General features: G+C 39.5%; 1 protein-coding gene across 6 annotated transcripts in view; it reads left to right on the top strand.

The window, feature by feature from the left end:
• The window catches only part of LOC124170851, an 83,777-nt gene that overhangs the window by 44,696 nt on the left and 18,429 nt on the right, over positions 1-20,652 (top strand). For 3 of the 6 annotated variants that reach the window (XM_046549852.1, XM_046549849.1, XM_046549848.1), the window contains 5 exons: positions 6,966-7,153; positions 11,992-12,102; positions 13,846-14,169; positions 14,965-16,058; positions 18,013-18,249. In XM_046549852.1, coding sequence (XP_046405808.1) covers positions 6,966-7,153; positions 11,992-12,102; positions 13,846-14,169; positions 14,965-16,058; positions 18,013-18,249 — 1,954 coding nt within the window. The remainder of the gene's footprint in view (positions 1-6,965; positions 7,154-11,991; positions 12,103-13,845; positions 14,170-14,964; positions 16,059-18,012; positions 18,250-20,652) is intronic. The other 3 variants (XM_046549850.1, XM_046549853.1, XM_046549854.1) reach the window with 3 other exon arrangements.

Genomic DNA, 20,652 nt, shown 5'->3' with positions numbered 1-20,652 from the left:
CCACCACGTACGTCGGTGATTTTTACACGCTTTTTCTCAACTTGTTCCGTCTATTTCATCGGTAGAATCTTGTAATGGATTTAACTCACTTTCAATTGTCGGATCAGCTTGATTGCGCTCTTGGTTGCTTCTTATGACCGTACAATACTCAGTCGTCAGTAAACTGAAGACATTTCCTTAAATACTTATTTTTTATTTTACTCGGGAAACCAATTTTATGAAGATATTCGTTCATTTATTTTATATATGTACGATTATTTATGGCAAAATTATGGCAATTTTTATTGCCTAAAAATGCCTATTTTTCGTGTTTATGCCTTTTCTGCTGATCTCGCCGATTTAAGGGCCTAAAAAAGCAAATGTTTTCCAGCATTAGCAAAATTCTTTTTAGTACGGAGCTAGCCTATTATTCAGTTTTTTTAATGCCCTCAGCTTAATCATCAAACATTTGAAATTTTGACTAGGTGCCTTACGAACTTTCAGAGAAATGAACATTCAATAAATTCAAGCGTGCCCGAAATTTCAAATTTGGCGCCTTTGAGATTGGCCGATGCGACGCGATGTGGTGCAGGGGAATTTTTACTTTGTCTAACGAAGTATCAATTAAACTGTTGTTTAGTCAGTAACTGTTCAGTGTTGCATCCGTTCTCCCTTCGTGCGGGCAGGGAATTTTTTTCGGCTCCAACCGCGTTGCACGCTTGTAATTCTGTGTTGCATTCTGCAGGATAACTGCTCTTAACGATGCCTGGCATAGGTTTTTCAACTTAGGAGCAAGGTCTCGCATCTGGTTCGTATGTTGAGGACTTACTGTATAGAAATATCCTACTGTATAGAAATATCCTGACGGAATCTCGGCATCAGTTTAAAGGGGAAACTTTTGAAAAATATGTTGTTGTAATTTGTAATGTGACGTAAAATAAGTAATTTTTTTGTATTTTGCTTCCTCTATTTATAACCTAATATAATGTGGAGTTTTATTCTCTTTCCTCTCCATCAGTTTTACCGAAAAGTAATCATATATTTCAGCCCAAGCTCTCAATTTCAGATGCTTCTTTGAGGCAATAAGCGGCCGAATAATAATAATAATTTTTCAAGCCGGCCTCGGTGCAGAGTAAAGTCTTCGCCTACTAATTTTGGGATTATGGGTTGGAGTCCCACCCGAGTGGGTATTTCACCTCCCAAGGCGTAGATGTATGCCAAGTTCTGTTTGTCAGGTTCCTGGAAAACCTCGTTACACGTTTAACCTTTTGCAATTCCAGGAGCGACGGAATCATATGAAATGCAACAAATATTTTAAGCGCGTATTTTAAGTGCCTATTTCTTTATTTTTAGTGCCTAAATGTCCTCAGCTTAATCATCAGACATTTGAAATGTTGACCCGTTGTGCTGTAATTTATTCACTAAATTTATATATGGATAAATAGCTTTAGTAAAAGAAAAAACATGCGATGAGGATCAAATAAAATTATGCATTCGTCAAGCCAGGTTATGTCTGAGGAATATACGAGTTTGGGTAGTTCAATAGATATTTCGGCCAAATACTTCATATTAGCAGCGTGTGTTATATCATGAGTTTTGGTCCGTTTTCACGGAAGAGGCAGGAATCAAACTAAATCTCGGATGAAGTAAGCAGTTTCAAGCTGACAACATTGTCACCAGTGACTAGGGAAAAAGCTTCGCTTCGTTCATTTCACTCTTAATTCATACCGTCCATGGTTAAAAGAAATACGTGATATCCAGAATTAATAACCTCGATAAAGACAGTGTTGAGACCATGGTCAGTAAAAGTGAAGCATGGATTGTAAATAAAAAGCCTTATTTTTCCCACTCAAAGATTCCATTAAACAAGTAAAAGTGAAGTAGAACATTAAACGGTCGTAGATGACGTCCGTATTGAAGCGCTGATCGTTCAATATTTATTTTACTCTCAATAATCCTCTTTACCTTTCGCATACGCTACATCCTTGTCGCGGTGGAAAGGCTGCGTGATCTTATGACCTCTAGAGACTGGCGGGATTCATTCTCAATTACTCCCGGTAGGGCCAGATAGGTTGAAGGGTAGGAGCCAGACGAAAGGGAGTCCACGTGATGGTGTCACGTAAAAAACACTGTTGGAATGGAAGTGAGAAACCCTACCAACTATGTCTTAACTGAAAGCATGGATTACAATCAAATGAGACCAGGAAGCTCGTCCAACGGGACCTGTCCGCAAAGGGCGGGTGTCGTTCACGGCAGCGAAGTCGACAAGGTCCTCGGGGTTGTCAACATTCAAAACCCTTGCGGAGACTTACCATCAGCTGGAGCATCCAAGAGAGAAAAATATGATGGAGAAGATGAAGGCAGCTATTAGTGTAGGGACTTGGACAAGATTTTAAAGTCACGTGACGGAGATCGATAAATGCATACAATATTACATTTTACTCTTTAATGGTCGCTGCACACATTTCTCAATTAATTTCCCTAGAGAACTGAGTAACTTCCAACCTAGTGCACAGTAAGTTTTTCTTCACATAAATGATATTCCCACCATTTTATGCTACAGATCTAGAATAGTGTGATACCAGATTATAGTTTTCAATGTTTTCAATTTCCTCACTGCTCAACCTATCCTCTGTGAAGCATAATATATTATAAAAGTTAACGTCAACAGCTGCTTCCACCATAAAACGTTTTTCCGAAGATATTGGACATTTGCACACAGTAGGGAAGTGGAATTCAGAGTTACTTACCTCGTGCGGTGGATTAGTATAGATGTTTTCACTGTTTTTGGCATACCTCTCATCGCTTAGGGATTGAGCATTTGAAAACTTTGAACTGGGACCTGAGCGGTTGCCAATGGAGGCCATATTTTGTCGCAATTCTTTTCGCTCAGTGAGAACTGAATTTTTTAGATCTTTGGAAATGATCGATTCCACCAAAATTGAACAGATGATCTTTACCCATACCGTTTAAGTGGAGGCCGTGCCTGGTATGGAAAGCTCGGTCAATGCTGTTGATGTCAAGAAATTTTGAATTTTTGAAACCATTACACGTTTTAGACAAATCCCCATGCTTATTTTTGGTTTCCGGGTTAACCCGGAAACCAGTCATCCATATAATCACCGCGGAAGCCTCCGTAATAAATCCCCATACTATCTCGTAATGCCGCACTTGACAATTGACCCACTGGCTTTGGCATTTCATTTTCACGAGAACTTTTTCCTTTGTATTACTCCAATTGATAAACGCCGTAGTTAGAACAAGGCTTGACCCACTTCGCCCCAACAGAACTATATTCAAAGAAACAAGCATTGCGTATGCGCATATTAACAATGCGAGACGGAAATTAAACACTAACTGCGTGAGTCACGTAGCTCGCCTGCCTTTGTCTTGTAAGCAAAAACATCACAAAATGGCAAGGTTCTGCATGTTCGCCCCTTGAGAGTCCCTCGTTCTTGGCCCCGGTAGTTATCGCGCGCTCGCTAAGGGGCTCCGCTCCTTAGAACCACCGGAGCCGGCTTCGCTGTCAAATTTTGTTGGTGGTTGAACAATTTTTACGCGTGTAGCTGCAAAAATTTCACTTTAACTATGATAAGATTCGAAGTCGATCACGGGAGAAATCAAATTTGCCATAAGAAAATCGGTAGCATTTGTTCAAACTAGAACTCCAATTAATAGGATTTTTTTTTTCATAAAATATCGTGTCATTCTTAAATGTCGTAGGCCGAAACGTAAGCTAATCACCCAACAATTGGTGCCGGCGCAGCATCGGAACTTCCATGTTCATCCGCCAAGAACTATAATCCGAATGTGACAGCTAAGTTGAGGAGTCAGTGTAAGGCACGCAGCAGGGATTAAACACCTTGTCGTTGCTGACTGGCCGTGCTATCGGTCGCATCGAAAGCGTCAGGATTTGAAATTATTTTTTTTAACGGTTTTTGTAACTCGAGGAGTCACCGCTTGCGGTGGAAGGGGGTGTTGCAGCTGGAAGATGGCAGTTATTATCTAACTATAAATCTGTTGAATGGGGGGCGTGAGAAAGTTACTTTCGCTATCGAGTTACATGAGATTAGGACATTAGGAAGTAGATTTCTTTCAGAGCGTCACATTTCCTCCAACCCGGCCCTCTCACGTTTCCAATTTCAAGAGGACGGCTGCTAGTATGAGTTTGTCAGCAATTGCAAATTTTTCTACCGCTGCAACTTATCTGTAAAAGATAACTTAAAATTATAGAATCAGTCGGTTATTTTCACTTAGAATCTTTAATTCAATTCAACTGTAAACAAAGAAAAACATGGTTTTCATCGTATTCACAGACCTAGTATTCAACGTTAAAGAGAACGACTGCGTCGAAATAGAAATTCCCATTGCGTAATGAGTCTACACGGTTACCTATCTCACCTAAAGCTCGGCCGATATAAAATCTCTCTTTACATAGGAGAAGCCTAAAACGACCGCAAAGACGCTATTCTCACAAAATTTTGATTTTTGGATGGTTTGTACTGGTGCGTCATGGGTTGTACCTGCATTAAATATGTATTATTTCCAGCGCACAACAATTAGCTTTTCAGAGAATAATCAACCAATCCTTGTAGGTAAAAAGTGTTTGCACTACATCGTATCTTGCATTAGCCAACTACGAGGAATTGAGAAATATGCGCCGTTTTTTTTTATTTTTTTGCGAGAGGATCGATTCAACCGGATCACCTACGTGTACATTTTCTTACGTCAAATGCATTTTTCTGCATACAAATAATATGCCCGTCGTCGATATCTCAAAGGTACGTCGAGGAGAGCACAAGTATGGAAAATAATACAATTTTTGGCGATAAAAATGTTATAATAGAACATGAGTGCATTCAATATCTTCCTTAATGAACAACAATCATCCGTATCGCATCCATAGTTCGGGGGTATTAAAGTAAAAACCGAACGTTCGTCCGGAAAAAGTACGAAATGTCCGTCATTTCTTATTTTTCCCAGGAGGATCGATGCAACTAGTTTGAAAAAGTTAAACGTTTCCTTACGTCAAATGCAGTGCGTCATGTATTTACAAAGTGTAAAAGGATTTGGTCGGCTATAGGTTGACAAAATGGTGTGTAAATCTTTAGAAAATTATAATTTTTGGTGATTTTCCGTTTGATTGTTTAATTTTTACCGTGTTAACCAAGGATGACGAAAGCAAACTGCTACCAAAATACAGTAGAGAACACTGCAGGCATATGTAATTATCATTTCCGTCTATACCTGAAAGATACGTCGGATGCAGCATAAAGTATCGAAGAAATACAGATTTTGCCGTTAAATTTAGGGTCGAACGGCTTTTTCGCGACGATGAAGTTAGAAAAACAGCCATAACAATTACAATAAAACGTGGCTACATATATTAGCTTTCTTAGTAATCGAGAACCATCCCTATCGCATCTATAGTTATGGAGTATTATCGTAAAAACCAAACGCCCGTCCGGAAAAAGTCCGAAGCGTCCGTCATTTTATTTTTTTTGCCGCAAGAATCGATGCAACCAGGTGAAAAAATTTTAATGTTTCTAACGTCAAATACAGAGATTCATGTGCTGACAAATTTTATAGGAATTCGGTCGGCTAAAAGTTTCATTTCAAAGACATCCAAAATTGTTTAATTTTTATCTCAGCAACCATTTGTGGCTAAAACGAACTGTTTCCTATATACAGTGCAGATCATTGTTGGCATATATAATAATTGTTTCCATTATTGACATCACAAAATTACGCCGAAGGACGGAAGAAACTACAATTTTTTCCGTTCAACCTATATTCGGACGGCTTTTTCGCAACGATGAACGTAAAAGATCACAGAAAAAATTACAAGATTATTATTATCAAAAATTACCTGGCCACATTCTTAAGCTTTTATAATTTACAGCAACAATCTGTATGGCTCTTACAGTTCGGGAGCATTAAAATAAAATACTAAAGCCCGTCCCGAAAAAGTGCGAAATTTCCGCCATTTGAACGTCGTAACCAAGGGGACTGCATAGAGAAATCATCCCACATATGGTTGATTTCTATTGCCATTTCGGTCGCATTTTAATCGGCTTTCAGAAATGTCCGCGGCTCGGTAATGGGTGCAGTGCCATCTACTTTTTCCAGTATTTTGCATCATAATGTTTGTGAGTGGGAGGAATAGCATTGAAAAGTTATGAATTTGATAAATCACATTATCATGTATTTAAATTTCGGATTTTTAAAATATAATTTTAATCACTGAGAAAGCTTCCATAGCAAGTCTGCAGGATGCCTTAATGAGGCCTCATAAAAAAAATCTCAGCAATTTCTGTGCTACACTTATCCGTAAATAATATCCCTTTTCCAAGCTCCAAGACTGAGTGTCTTAAGATCTGCCTACTTCCATGTGGCTGAGTGATGGAGACCTATTGCACTCTTACATTTTTTCATTATTTAAAAGTCAGGATAAATTAATGTCTTATCACTTATCAGGAACTGTACTCTAATTCTCACTTAGTACCTTACATCAGGGAGTTGGTGGATGCCATGTACAGTTAACATTAAGGCTTTATATCTGTCATGTCATTTTAGCAATTGTCAATAAATTTATAGTGAACAATTTTCATTTTTACTGCTAAGAAATGTGCTTTGATTTGTGTTTTTTTTGGTGTAGTAATAACCTCATATTTTTATTATGTATTAATGATAATTTTTATGTGCATCAGTGCCTATTAAACAGGATTCAAAGTTATTTACTTTCATTTTTAGGGTTTCACTTATGTCGTCCTACCTCTCATTTTATTCTAGCTAAAACATTATAATGTTTTGTTTCTTGTTAGGTTCTTGATATCACTTAGTTTATGTTCACTGTCATTTGCTAGTACTCCAGTGATTGCTTTTTGTGTGTCAATGGAGACAAAATTTGAGAATAAATGCCATTAATTATGTAAATGTAATTGTTAGTTGTTTGGAAAATTAATATGGTGTTATTAATGTTGCAGTGAAGGCAACTGGAGTGATATTTCTGTTGGGTGTTGGGAGTTTGATGTTCTACAAGCTGTACCACTTGTGCTGCACAAGACGTCCCCCTCGGCGACCTCCTCACAGCCCCTCCTTGAGTGCCGCCGCCACCACCTACTTCCCGTTCTCCTTGCCGCTTGCCCATGTGGAAGACTCGGAAACTCTTAAGGTTTATTATAATACCAAATTTGGGTGTTGTGCTTGGCCACGATATGCAAATCCTCAATTCTCTTTCGCTGTAAATTTAATTTATCTGGGAATGCTAACTCAAAAACTTGGATTGTCAAAACTTATGGTGTTCACTAGGGTGGTTGTAAGATTGCAAGGATTTATATTTTTACTGAATGAAACCCCTGTCCAGGAGGTTTATGCTGAGCAGAGCATTTGATGCCCAGCAGCAGGTGCCTTGTAATATGGATGGTGGTGGACCTTGTAATTGTATTTGATAGATTAAGTCAAAACCATGGTGACCAAAATACTAGCTTTGGTGGGATAAGTATGTGGATGACTTTGGTTGGCCTAAGAAAACAGGTGCATCAGCCCTGGGCTAGTGAGAAAGTGCCTTTGTGGCAGGCTATTGAGGTTTAACACCAGATCATGGATGACATAGCTGCCGATATTTTGAAGCAGATGATGTTTCCAACGTCATGGCTGTTGACGATGGATGAGTCAGCTCTGAGAATGACTGCCAACATTTCGGAAACCGACTCTTTGTATGAAACATCAGGGTCATTCTCCCATAATCGTGCAAAATTATGTCCATGGACTGCCATTTATAAGCCAGTGATAGTAAAACAAAACTAAACGGCCTTATTATTTTTCTAAATTTAAAATCTATCAGTATACCTACAAGTTACAACAGTATAAATATTGCGAAATGGTCTTTTTGGTTTGCTTTTATTTCATATTATGTATTATTAAATAAAAAAAAAACATTTTTGCTGCCCAAAAAAGTAATGCCCGTGGAATGACAGGGAAAAGTGGGATTTATTCATAGGAGACGGTGGCAGCCCTGAACAAGCAGTGTATAGAGAAGGAGATTGTAAGCTAAATTGGGTTGTTTGAGTTTATACTTGGTTTAGTGCATGTTTTAATGCTGGAAGAAAAAGTTAAGTTCAGTGTGTTAAAAGAGCCAAGATCATTAACCATTTCCGTGGGCAAGTAAAAAGAGAGAACTCTGCACCTTTTATTAATTACAATGGAGATTTCTTTTATGGTTATGAGATGCTAGTTCGATGTGTTAAGGACAGCGTCCTACTTTGTGAGTAAACGTGTAATATTCCTCTTCTGTCCTCTCCGTGGACATATATATCATGCTCATAGACAAATGAATCATGTCTATAGACAACTCACAGTAAAATTTAAAAAACTGTAAATATTACTAATGATCTCTGCCACTTGCCATTAGATTGTATGAATGATGAATTGTAATTACACAATTTTGGTTCTTATTTTAACAAAAATAATTTTTTTTTAAATCTGCCCCTAGAAAATGTACGTTTTTGGGAGAATAACCCAGCAGCAGCCATATCATCCATGGTAAACCTGAATGGCCTTACCCCACCTTATATGCATGGAAAACACTTTGCATGCTAGATTTTATTCATCTTGATTGTTAGCTCTCACCTGATACACTGTTTCCCTGCTCTAGGGAACATGAGTGTGCTGACCCTAAGCCAGTAACTCAATTGTGATGTTTGTTCGGAGGCTTGGGATCCAAAGGCTGGGTCTTCAACTCTACACAGTAACACTAGATACTGTATAAACGTGTGTAAGATATGCACCCCTATTTTGAGTATCGGAGCTAAAGAAAAAATGTTTGCTGCATTTTTTTATCCTATCGTGTGGTGTTGCAGACGTATACCTGGACTTTTGACAGTTATCAAAATTTCCACTTTCAATGCTAAAAATTTACGCGACATTTTTCAGCTCAATTTACACGATATGTATGGTGCTAGGAGCTAAATAGGTATTCACTTGTAGTCTTAACCTTATGATGCTTACCAGGGATGGTCGGATCGGATACCTCGGATCCAATTACCCACAGTTAATGCCCTTCATCTTGTACTTAGGATCCAAAATTGTCGAAGAAATTGAATCTTAATCAGAAATTTTTATCTATGCTTTCGTGAATGCAACGTCCTATATGAGGGAGTAGAAAGAGTGCCGATCCTCTCTTCGCATATGCCGTTGCCCTGCAATGCTTGTCCTACTCATGAGCAATATTGTTTAAAAACTCTCGTAGGAGTATTGCAGTAGAATTTCAACTGTGGAAAATTTTAAGGCAAAACACGACAGGCACATAGTGTGAATCTTCCCAAGAGATTGAACAACAATCAGGGGAATCTCAGTGCCGTTAGACAATAATCACAGTGTAGATTTCACAAACCACCCTATGCCCTCCATCATCCCATGCCTTTAATTGTAAGATTTTTTTTCCTTTCTGAGACCACACAGACCATAAATGTACGTTTATGCCAGTAACTCAATTGTGATGTTTGTTCGGAGGCTTGGGATCCAAAGGCTGGGTCTTCAACTCTACACAGTAACACTAGATACTGTATAAACGTGTGTAAGATATGCACCCCTATTTTGAGTATCGGAGCTAAAGAAAAAATGTTTGCAGCATTTTTTTATCCTATCGTGTGGTGTTGCAGACGTATACCTGGACTTTTGACAGTTATCAAAATTCAACATCTTTGAAGGAAAATATCAAGTTACATGGGAACAATGGAAACGTCATCCTTACCCTGTCTCACTAACTGACCTTTTTCGGTCTACCAGCTTCAATTCTCCCAGTTTCTGAAGGCCAAATGCTAGGTGAGTCACCTACTGAGCCAGAAGATATCTCGATAGCTTTCAGCAATTGTATGACGTGCACGAGGTTTGCGAATGAGACCTAACGCGATGCATATATGACACCATTTAAGTTTTTCAAGCTCTAATTAATTGACACAAAGCTTTATAGTTACAACAAGGCTACTAATATTCAACATAGTCCAAGCAGCACAATTTCAGAAGAAACAAGTGTAGTATGAGTGCATTCAAACAAGATGAGATGGATTTGAAACTTCAGACAACGCAAACTACACACATCACATTGCTGCGCCTTCGCCTCTTCGCTTTGAAGGCAATGACGTCACACGCAAGATCGGACATGTTCGTCCCTTGCTTCCTCATTCATGGTTCGTTGCTTGAAAGACGGAGGGAGCTCGCTCCTTCCCCTCTACCTTTCCTTTTGCACTCTTCACTTAGAAGCATTTTTGATTTCTTCTATCCTCCATTTAGTCCAACAATGTACACACTCGTTTGAATTTTTGAAACAGCAAGTTTTAACACCAATATAATTTTCAATTGCAATAATCCTCATAATAGGGTCCAAAGACGATTTTTGAAAAATCAGGTCCTTAGCGTAACGGAAATTACTCGACAAGACAGATGTTGACTATTTACCTGGTATTGGCCTTCAAAACTATGCGTTTCTCCAAGTTTGATATGCGATTACTATTTGCAGTATGAATGCCGTGGGATGCCCACTCGTAGGAGTAACTTAAGGTACTTGGACTGGTGACTAGGGAAAGGGGGGAAAGATAAGAAATTTGTGTTAGAGATACACACCCATTTTCGGGTTCAATTGCTGGGCGAAAAGGTGCATCTCATGCACACGTTTTTATGGTACATATTTGATGACTAAAGGCAGGGTATGTGTATTTGTGCTGGCAGGCTCGTACCTCAGTCCCGTTCTGGGCCCACGGGTTGGCTCTGTACAAAGGCCCTTTCTCAGCCCCTTGGCCTCATTTTTGGCCCCTGTCTCATCCTCTCAACCTTTTTCTTAGCTCATAAGCCTCATACTTGGGAAAAGCATTAATCATAGTGTGATCTGCATTGAGCAGCTGTCATGCAAAATGCTTGAACACTTATGATATTTCAGCAATGTTTTTACATAGTTGATCCCCAGTCACTTGTCCACTAGCTTCCCTGCTCATCACACTTCTGTTGACATAGGTATGTATTTTATTTTCCCAGCTTAAGCCAACCTTTGAAAATGACACAGTGTAATGTCGAAACCTGGGTCAGTTATTAAAACTTCTGTGGAACGTACAACAGTGTATCTTTTATTTTGTTTCCTGTCACTAAGTTCCACCAAGTATCGCCGTCCAGCCTTGAGTTGGTTAAGCCAAACCTTTTAATATTTGTGCCTTTCCCGTTGATGTTCACTAAAATGCTAGGATGGGAGCTCCTGCCCACCACTCCCTCAGAATTTCGACCCAGATTGTTAGCTTGGACTGAAAATGGTGGAGCTCCCTCTGAGCTAAACCACAGGCATGTGAATTCTCACATTCTGGGTTGATAGGCCATTTTTATTCTCCTGGGGGCATGCGCTTGACCGTGAGTGGAAGTATTCCCATCAGTTTTCTTTGGGAAGAGTTGATTTCAATTGGTTGCAACATGACCAGAATTTGTTGAGTTTGAATTTTTTCACTGTGACAACTCACTGCAAGGGCTCATCTCATGATTTAAATATAATTTTCAAGCACAACATACTCTGATTGAGTAGTTGACCAATCAAAGTCAACTGTTATGAATGAGAAAGTGTGATACTAATTCTGATGATTGCCAAGCACATGCCCCAAGGCCCAATTTCATACCATGATTAGTGAAAGGCTCCAACTGTGAGGTTCCTTGCCATTTGTAATTGTTGGTAGTTTGCCTTCATCTTCACCCATCAAATCTCCTGAAATCCAGCTGAACTTAATCTATGTTCTTCTAACTTAACTAACCTTGCTTCTTTTTCCTAGCTTGTTATTCTCTCATGCATAAGACTCACCTCATAGTGTATGCAACAGCTCAAGGTTATGAGCTTGTTTATTCTTGTTTGTGTTGTGGGTTGTGGTTTTGAATGTTCACTACTAACACCATATTTCTGTACCATTGGGTCTGTGGTTTAGAACACCCATAACATGCCTGCATGGTGCTTTGCCTGATTTGGGCCTAACATGGTTTCAGGGCCTGTACTTTGGGCCACGCAGTCCTGCATGTGGTGAAGATGTTCCCTTCAGGCGGAAGCATTGTTCCTCAATCCAAGATGGCTCTTCCTCACCGAGCTCATCATCTTGTGTAAGTTTCATTTTCACAGGATGTACCTACCTATAGAGTGGAGGATTTGAGAAAATTTTTCAACGCTGTGAAGGTAGTTGGCCTGACTTGAAAATGTGATGAGTTCATGGTCAGCTTATCCTTGTACAGTGTCTTATTTTTGAAGGGAAAATAATTCTCTATTTCATCATCAAGTTTGTGTATCTAGTTGGTAGTATGTGGTATCCTGAGAATATGCATTAGGTTTTCAAACCACGTAGAGCTCCTTATTGTTTGCAAAATAGTCAGTGAGTTGGAGCAGTCATTGATAGCTCTGAGTTTTTGGTTTTACAACCTCTCAGAAACTTAAAAATTAAAAAGACTTCGGCTAAGTTTGTTGTTTATCCTGTGCTATCAAGGTGAGATCTGTTCTTGGTCATTTACCCATATTGAAATTATGTGGTAGTGAGCAAAGGTATTTTGTAACCAATGTTTGGCATTTCTGCTTTAATGATTAATATAATATATGTATGTGTATGAGATTTTGTGTGAATCCATTACCCTCAGCAGCTCACATGTATTTCGGTTAAATGAGTGAAAATTAGTTTTATGCCTGCTGTGCGTGATTTTAATAAAGCTAGGTCAATCTTAGCTATTGCCATATTTTCTAGTCATTAATATGTAGTTTCATTTATCAAATTCACAAAGTACAGTTAATCTCTTTACTTTCATAATTTCTCCCCTTCCTATGCTTTCTGCACGCTTACATGAACACTATTGATCCAGTGAAAGTGTACTTTATTCAGCATTTCTGAAAGATTTTAGAAAGTTCTGTTCATTTTTTATCATATCTATGTTTCTGGAAGGATAATCCCAAGAATTAGCACTTGTGAGCTTCTCCTTGATCCTTCATAGCAGTGTTGATGCCCCTTGCACCATTGCCAAGCCTGTTTGTATTTTGGATGGGAGACCTATCCCATTTACCTTTTGCAGGATCCAGGAACCCATTCCAAAACTAGCTTGATATCCATACTCCATCCTGATTTTTTTTGGAGTTGGACCATTCCTTTGGCCGTGTATATTAAGGGCAGAGGATATTTTATCTTTCCATGGTTGCATGCTTGATTGAGCATAGTCCTATGTGGTGGGGCTTTTGGCAGAATGTTTGGTGACCAATGGCATTATCCTATGCAGCTGCATTGCTACCTTTGGTTCTTCATACCTCACAGTGTCAAGGACAAGAATGATGATATTCTTTATAGAACAATGTGAAGCAATGCTTATTCTCCTGATGATACTACCAACACAAGGTATCCAACATCCAGCCAACACAAGAAAGGAACAAAACATTATTTACCAAAAGAATCGGCCTTCATAAGTAAAAGATCCTGTGAAAATCTTTTAACAAAAATGAAAGCATTTTTTTGTTTGCCATCGAATAATGCAGTATGCCTAAATTATTGGAGGGATTGATTTTCTAAATGAGTGCCCCTTTGGACTGCGCACATATGCACACTCTGCAGATGGAGTTGTATTTTACATTCATGGAGCCTGTGATATTTCCACCTTTTTTGTTAGAAAGCTTCTGAATGTCTTTGATGTCCTTGTGTTGATGAATAAACCTTTTTGATATCCAGTCCAAGATTTTTTTGTTGAAGGCTACCTTGTTTCTTGTTTAGGATGTGGAGAGTGTAAAACGAACTAGAGTATCATGAGTGAAATGCTTGTGCTATGGACCATTTGAGTAGTCATCATTTTGTGGTGACCATTTGTGTGTGATCTCAGGGCGGGACATCGTGTGAGGATGAGGATGGTCAGGATGCTGATATCTCAGAAGGGAGCTGTGCGGGGGAGCACCAAGGGGCCTTGAGGAGGGGAGTGGCGCCCGACACCAGGAACACATGGTCCCCGCCCGTACGTCAGAGAATGCATCCCTTGCATAAGGCACACTCGCGCCCCCTTGGCCATGCCTTGAACCCGTGTTGCCCTCGGGGTTGGAAGCGGCCCAGGCACTTTTCCATGCCAGTGAGCGCTGTGAGCCATAAGAGTGGCGCCACCTGGTCTGTGGCCAATGTAAGGAGTGTGGCTCTGCCTTCTTTCATCGAACAGGTTGGCAGGCGTCTCTCTCTATCTACTCAGAGAAATTCATTCATCATTGGGGTGTGCTCCCTATCCTTGTTTTATGTGGCTAAATTTAGGATGAATGAGATGATAAGTGTTTCATTAGTGAAAATGCATGATATAAATGTGCAACTAACTTTGTATTTATGCACTGAAAGGTACATAATGCTCATTACAGAATTAATTTATTTAAATTAGTGGCTTTTGACTGTGCAATTCAGCTATTCTCATACCATTATGCCTTTTTTGTGGCCAAGTCTGTAGAGCTTATTTGCTATTGTTATAAATAGATTGGAGGCTCTGCTTTGATAATGTACTTGTATTCCTTAACTTCTGCTGCAGTTGTATGTCACTTCAGAAATGCTGTCTCATCGATGAGATGTATTATTTTGCTTCTGTAATTGAACTTCTTCTGTCAAGTTCTCTCCATACTCTCTTGTAGTATGCTTTCCTCCCATATCAGTCACTACGAATACTCATTATTTCTTCTGGCATGCATTAATCATCATACTATCATCCTGTCATTTTTTTCTGGGGAATCTGTTCTGAACTATCAACTTTGAATAGCTGGGCACTTTTAGTCGCCAGATGTTTGTAATGATCTTGGTTCTTTGATTTGGTATAGGACTCAAATATTGACCTCTTTACTTGTGTTCCAATTTTCAAGTGCAGGTTGTTGCTTAGTGCTTTTTACGAGCTTAAAAATTGCTTCCCCATGGTACTCAACATTGTTGGTTTGACTGAGGGAATATTTGTGCCAGCCTTTTTTGCTCATTGTTTCAGGGAGGCCAGAGGAGCTTGCCAGCCACGCCTGGCCGGGGCTTGCATCAGGAAGTGGTGGGGAGGCAAGATCTGGCACAATCATCTGTTTCACACCCGTGGAGGAATTTGCCTGTTGGCTTGGAGACCCCCTGCCATCGCAACAAGTCTCGGCTACTCCAAGCTAACCCATGTTCCATCTCTGAAGAGCCGTCAGAAGGGCCAACTAACTCAAAAGTGTTCTGGGAGGAATCATTTGACTCCCTCGGGTTTCCCAACAATGTAAGTGGTGATAGTGGTAGAAACATTCCCAGGGAAGGTTCATTCGATAGTACCTGCTCAGACTTAAGCCTGGATTTCTCATTGCGAGAAAGTGTTGACACTAGTACAATGGCTTGCATGGATAAGCTGCAAAAGGAAATTGATCAGCTGAAAACAAATTGTCTTATCATGGATGAGGAGTTTGAAACCATAAAGTGCAACAGAAATCTTCCAGGCATGTCAAATTTGATGAAGGGAAATATTGTGAGTGATGTCAATGGGTCATCAGTTGAGGTGATGAAGTGTGCAAATGAAGAAACAGACTCAGTGAAACAGCAGAAGGCTAGGGCTTGCTTTGCTGGCTTGTACAGTTTAACAACAATCAAGAATAGTACATCGTCTGAAATGTCAGACTCATTCCCTCCTCCTGGTGGCCGAAACAGTGTCGGCTCAGCTGAATCTCTAGAGTGGGACTCTCCGCTGGCGAAAAGCCCACTGCGGGAAATTCAAGAGTCAACGCCATTAAGGGCTGATATTGAGGGAGTACCGCGACCACACATCAGTTTAGAATCACCTCAAGTGGATAGTTTTTCTAGTCATGTGGCCTTGGGTGAGGATGAATCAGCCATGGTAAGCTTGGAGTGGGACATGGAGGATTTGGTGGAATACCCTGAGGCACCTTTGGATGAATGTGTGGGTGGCGAGCAGATGCAGTCGCCAATCGCATTAAATATGGACTTATCGTATGGGAAAGAGCTAGGCCATTCAGTGCTCAGTGACCTGCAGGCAACTGTTTCATCGGAAGCAGATAAGAGTGAAGCTACTCCTCAAGGAGTTGGATGTGCACCAAACAACAGGTATGTATGGATTACCCATCGAGTGCAGAACCAGGATATTTTTGTGGGGGGAGCACAAGGGTCTGACTGGCAGACAATCTTCTCATACTTGAGATTAAAAACAAGTAAAAACCATTACTGTACAAACATTCTCTTTATTTTCATATGATAGTTATTAATGTGAAATTAAATGATTGAGGCTTTGTAAACACAAATCAAAAGAAACCTAATGATAGCCATTTAAAATTTTGTCTGTTTTTAAGCACCTGTGCCCCCATTCTCACGCCCCCCCAAATCCACCTATGTTACCCATTAGACAATTACCTCCAAGTACCCCATTGGTTGGGCTAGGGCCCAGCCACATGGTCACACTTGTTTCCATATGACCACAAAAGTTGACACTTTCAGCTCAAAGGTAAAAATTTAAACTTTGCTGAGTTCCAAGAATCTTTTTTTCCTCATTTAGGCTTAGAAGTGTTCTATTTTATTAAAAATTATCGAAATAAGTTGTTATGCAAAAAAATATTTATGTTATAGATGACCCTCGGATCTGGCAGAGCGCAAAGGTTGCGGCGCTCACAGTATATTTACGTAAATTTCCGGCGGCAACTTTTTGAAGTATTTTTTTCAAACTATTACACATTTATTATTTATAGGGTTGATTTATAAGGTTGCAAGTTATAAATTTAGATATTTTTTTATTTTTTAGTTTGGCATTTGTTTATTTTTCATACTTATCTGTTATGCCTTTTTATTATAATATTTTATGTGTGTGATGATTCATTTTACCGATCTCTGCTGAGGTAAAGCAACTTTAATTTCTCGTTACTTCCCACCCAAGAATATGCAGTGTGTCTAAGTAGTGTTTATAGATAATATATTAATTTTCGTTCCTCCGGGGGGGAACTCACTGTGCATCAAGTCAGGGTTGACCCGAATGAGCGGTTTCTGACTGTGGTGCTGCTGATCATGCTATTTACGTGCAAACATTCATTTGGGAATGGAAAAAAATATGATTAGTTATGAAAAAGTGTCCTATTTGTACCAACTCTGTACATTTGGAAGAGAGGACTTAATCCACGTCTCCCTACATGCACTTGAAAACTTGGTTATGTATGTAATCCGTCGAAAATGGCACTTTCTTGTGGAAAAAAGTTGCTGAAATATTCTCAAAAGGGTTTGATATCAATAAGTATTTTGGAGTACATTTTCAGAATGGAAGTGATTGATGCATTAAACCTGTTATTAGTGATGGTAAAGCTTCGTGGAATCTTAAATTCACTGAAAAATCAGTCTGTGCTTGGTCAATTTTGAGTATGCATGTAACTTGTCAAATGCACAGTATTAAAGGCATTTTTCATGTGCTTTTCATCCATTTTTTGCGAACTCAAATTAAGAATTATGGCAGAAGAAATCTTGGGATGAAAGATAGCATAGATATAAATGTGGAATGGGAAAAAGTGCTCCAGAAAAGGGACCATCCAGGGGCATCTAAGGGGCAACTCAGCCCAATTTTTATGGAGAATGTTCGGCTTTGTCACAGTCAGTCCTTCAAAGCAGGTGCATATCCAGACATTTGTCCAGGAGGGATGGGATTTGTCTTGTGTAACTTCTAGAAACTCAGCTTGAAACAAGATACACTGCGTAAGAGAATCAGTGTTCAGGGTCCCTGGGCTAGTGTTCTCTGCTGCAGATGTAGGTTTGCACAATAGGAAAACTTTCAATGGGAGTGGAGGCACTCCCTCCTGGCTACATGTCTGCATAGAAGAATGATAGATAATGTTCATGCATTAATTTTGTTCATAAATGCTTCAGACATTCTTCGAAGGTAATCCTTTTATCTTGTACTTTAATTTTTTTTGCAAAATTCCTTCTACAAACCATCTTTTACATTTATTGATATTTGAAGCACCATATAAAAGCAGTGGCAAATGAAGATGTATAATAATTTGATATGGTTCACTACTGTTTTCAGGTTGCATCAAGTGGAGGCATGTATGAGTGAGGAGAGGCAAATGGTTGACTCGCTTATGTCCGCTAGCTTTGTCTCCTCTCACTTGCCCAGCTTAACACACTCTAAAGTTTCAAATCTGGAAGCGCTCCCTTTGCACTGGAGTTCTGAAGAGTCGGGGTACATGGATTGGGATGGCAGAGCAGAGGAAAACCGTAGTAGTCAGTGGGTTTCACCAATGGAGCAGCAAAGCTCAGAAAGGTATAAAACTCTTATATAACTCATTTTTATTGCATGTCTTTGAATCCAAATTATGTTTTGTGCAGGATAAATCTTAAGCTGCTATCCTCTATGGATCTCACAATTTCTCAAAACTGTTGTAAAGTCCATTTTTCAGAAATCTTGCAAAATTAGCTGTAATTTTGTATTCTGAATGAAGTAATTATACTAGAGATGGGTCGAATAGCAGATTTCTCGAATTCGAATATCGAATTCGAATATTAAATCATTGCTCGAATATTCGAATACCTCGAATTTCGAATACCTCGAATACTAAATGATGAATGCTGGAATGTTTGACTCGGTTGCCTATGCAGCAGGCAACTCAAGATTTTGGGGAGTAATTTTGATTTACTTTAAAGGATTCGAACAGGAATTTAGCTGATTAATGAATATTTTAATTTTATGGAAACAATTGGGCATATAATTAATTCAACTAACATCGCTTTACCCCCACTTCTGCTACCAAGTGCTAGCTGACAATCTGAGGCATTTTGCAAAATACAAGCTCTTTTCCACCGGATTTTCTTCAATTATTTTCAGTCCATCTTTGGGAGTTCTCACGAGATAAGATGAATTGGAATTGCTATCAGGGAGAAACCAAATATTCTGTGAAAATATCCCTTTGTCTGGGACTGTAAAAATAAAGATTTATAGCACCACTCATTAATTGTAACTTGATATATGTTTTCGGAAAAAAATACGGCATCAACTTCCGAGAAGCTTTGCTGCTCATATCGAGTTTCGCCAGAATGCTAGGTCTCCGTCGTATTTTGACATTTATTTCTTTGCGTAAAATGCTTAAATAAACTCAGAAATACGTCGTGTTTGGTCTTATTCTTTTTGAAATTACGCGCACATTACTAATATTTCAATTCAATAAAGGTGTAACATCAATTGACGAAAGTTATCCTTAGACACCTTTTGCGCTAATAGATGACTCATGCAGCGGTTGACCTCCACAGAAATGGAGAACTTCGAAGCTGGTAGGAAAAAAAGGTCAGTGGGGGAGGAAAGGGAGGGCCGGAAACACGTTTCTATTGTTCTCGTGTAACCCGGTATTTTTTCGAAGCTAAGGTCTTCGTAATATGATCCCTGCGCGAGCTGTGACCTTTTTTTATTTCGAAGAAGAGGAAAGCCTCAGAGGGGTGGGCTAGTGCAGAATGGAGAGGGATACCGGATCTTGGGAAATGCGCTAATGTAAGTATCCCACGGTACTCACACAGCAGTTGACCTCCAGAAATGGGTAACTTCGAAGCAGGTAGCCAGAAAAAGGTCAGTGGGTGAGAAAAAGGGGGAGGGCGTGAAACACGTTTTTATTGTTCTCGTAACTCGATATTTTTTTCGAAGCAGGGGTCTTCGTAATGCTATCCCTGCGCGAGCTGGGACCTTTTGTTTGATTTCGGAGAAGAGGAAAGCTTCAGAGTGGGTGAGGCGAGTGCTGAATGGAGGGGGATAGCGGATCGTGGGAAATGCCCTAAGGTTGCTATCCCACGGCACTGAGGTTCTCCTGGTGGGGGGAATCGGGGATTTTCGGATTTTTTCACCCGACCATTTTCGGTTCCCCTCGTCGAACTCTTTTCACCGCTAAAATCCACGAATTTGATGTAATTCGTCAACTTGCGTAAAACGGCGCTGCGAGCACTAAATGACTACAGTTCTCTACATTTTTCCGAGTCAACCACCAACGACGTGCGTGCAACAGTGTATGACGCGTAATTCAAAGTATTCGAGGTATTCGAGGCGGTACTTTTCGCATAACTATTCGAAACCTCGAATATCGAATACTTTCTAATATTCGAGGTATTCGAGTATTCGCGGATACTATTCGCACATCTCTAAATTATACTTTAAATAGCCCTATAAGGCTTCTATAATATTTCCATGGCGTGGCTACTAATCAGTTTTTCTGGCTGGTGGACAAGAGTGATCAACCTGGTCACAATTTAGTGCTTGCTCTTGGAGATGAGGTGACCAGGATAGAGGAATGTAACATAATGGGAAATTCACTGTAGCTGTCACTTCAAAATTTATCTGGACAATTCTGGCTCTCATTTTGATCTTCAGGTTTTGCAAATTTTATGTTAACAAACTGACTTAATGTTGAAGTAAAATGATTGTTTAACTCTTAAGGAAATCAGTTGTTATAATTATAAAACAGCAGTTATACTGGATGATTTTCTGGCCTGGTGTTGGAATTTACCTTACCTTGCCAGGAAAGCGTGTTATCCAGAGCACAATCTTTGATATAGCTTATAAGTGAGAGAGTTTTGGATCATTATCTCCATAGCAACCCTATACATACATATACTACTGGTTATAAATTGAGTTACAATACTGCTCCACTGGAAGTCTGCTTCTTGGTGCAAAATTGAAAGTTCATTG

Source organism: Ischnura elegans, chromosome X (assembly GCF_921293095.1).
Source record: "Ischnura elegans chromosome X, ioIscEleg1.1, whole genome shotgun sequence".
Lineage (NCBI taxonomy): Eukaryota > Metazoa > Arthropoda > Insecta > Odonata > Coenagrionidae > Ischnura > Ischnura elegans.
Note: the sequence above shows the minus strand (reverse complement) of the source record. Positions and strands in the feature narration are given on the sequence as shown.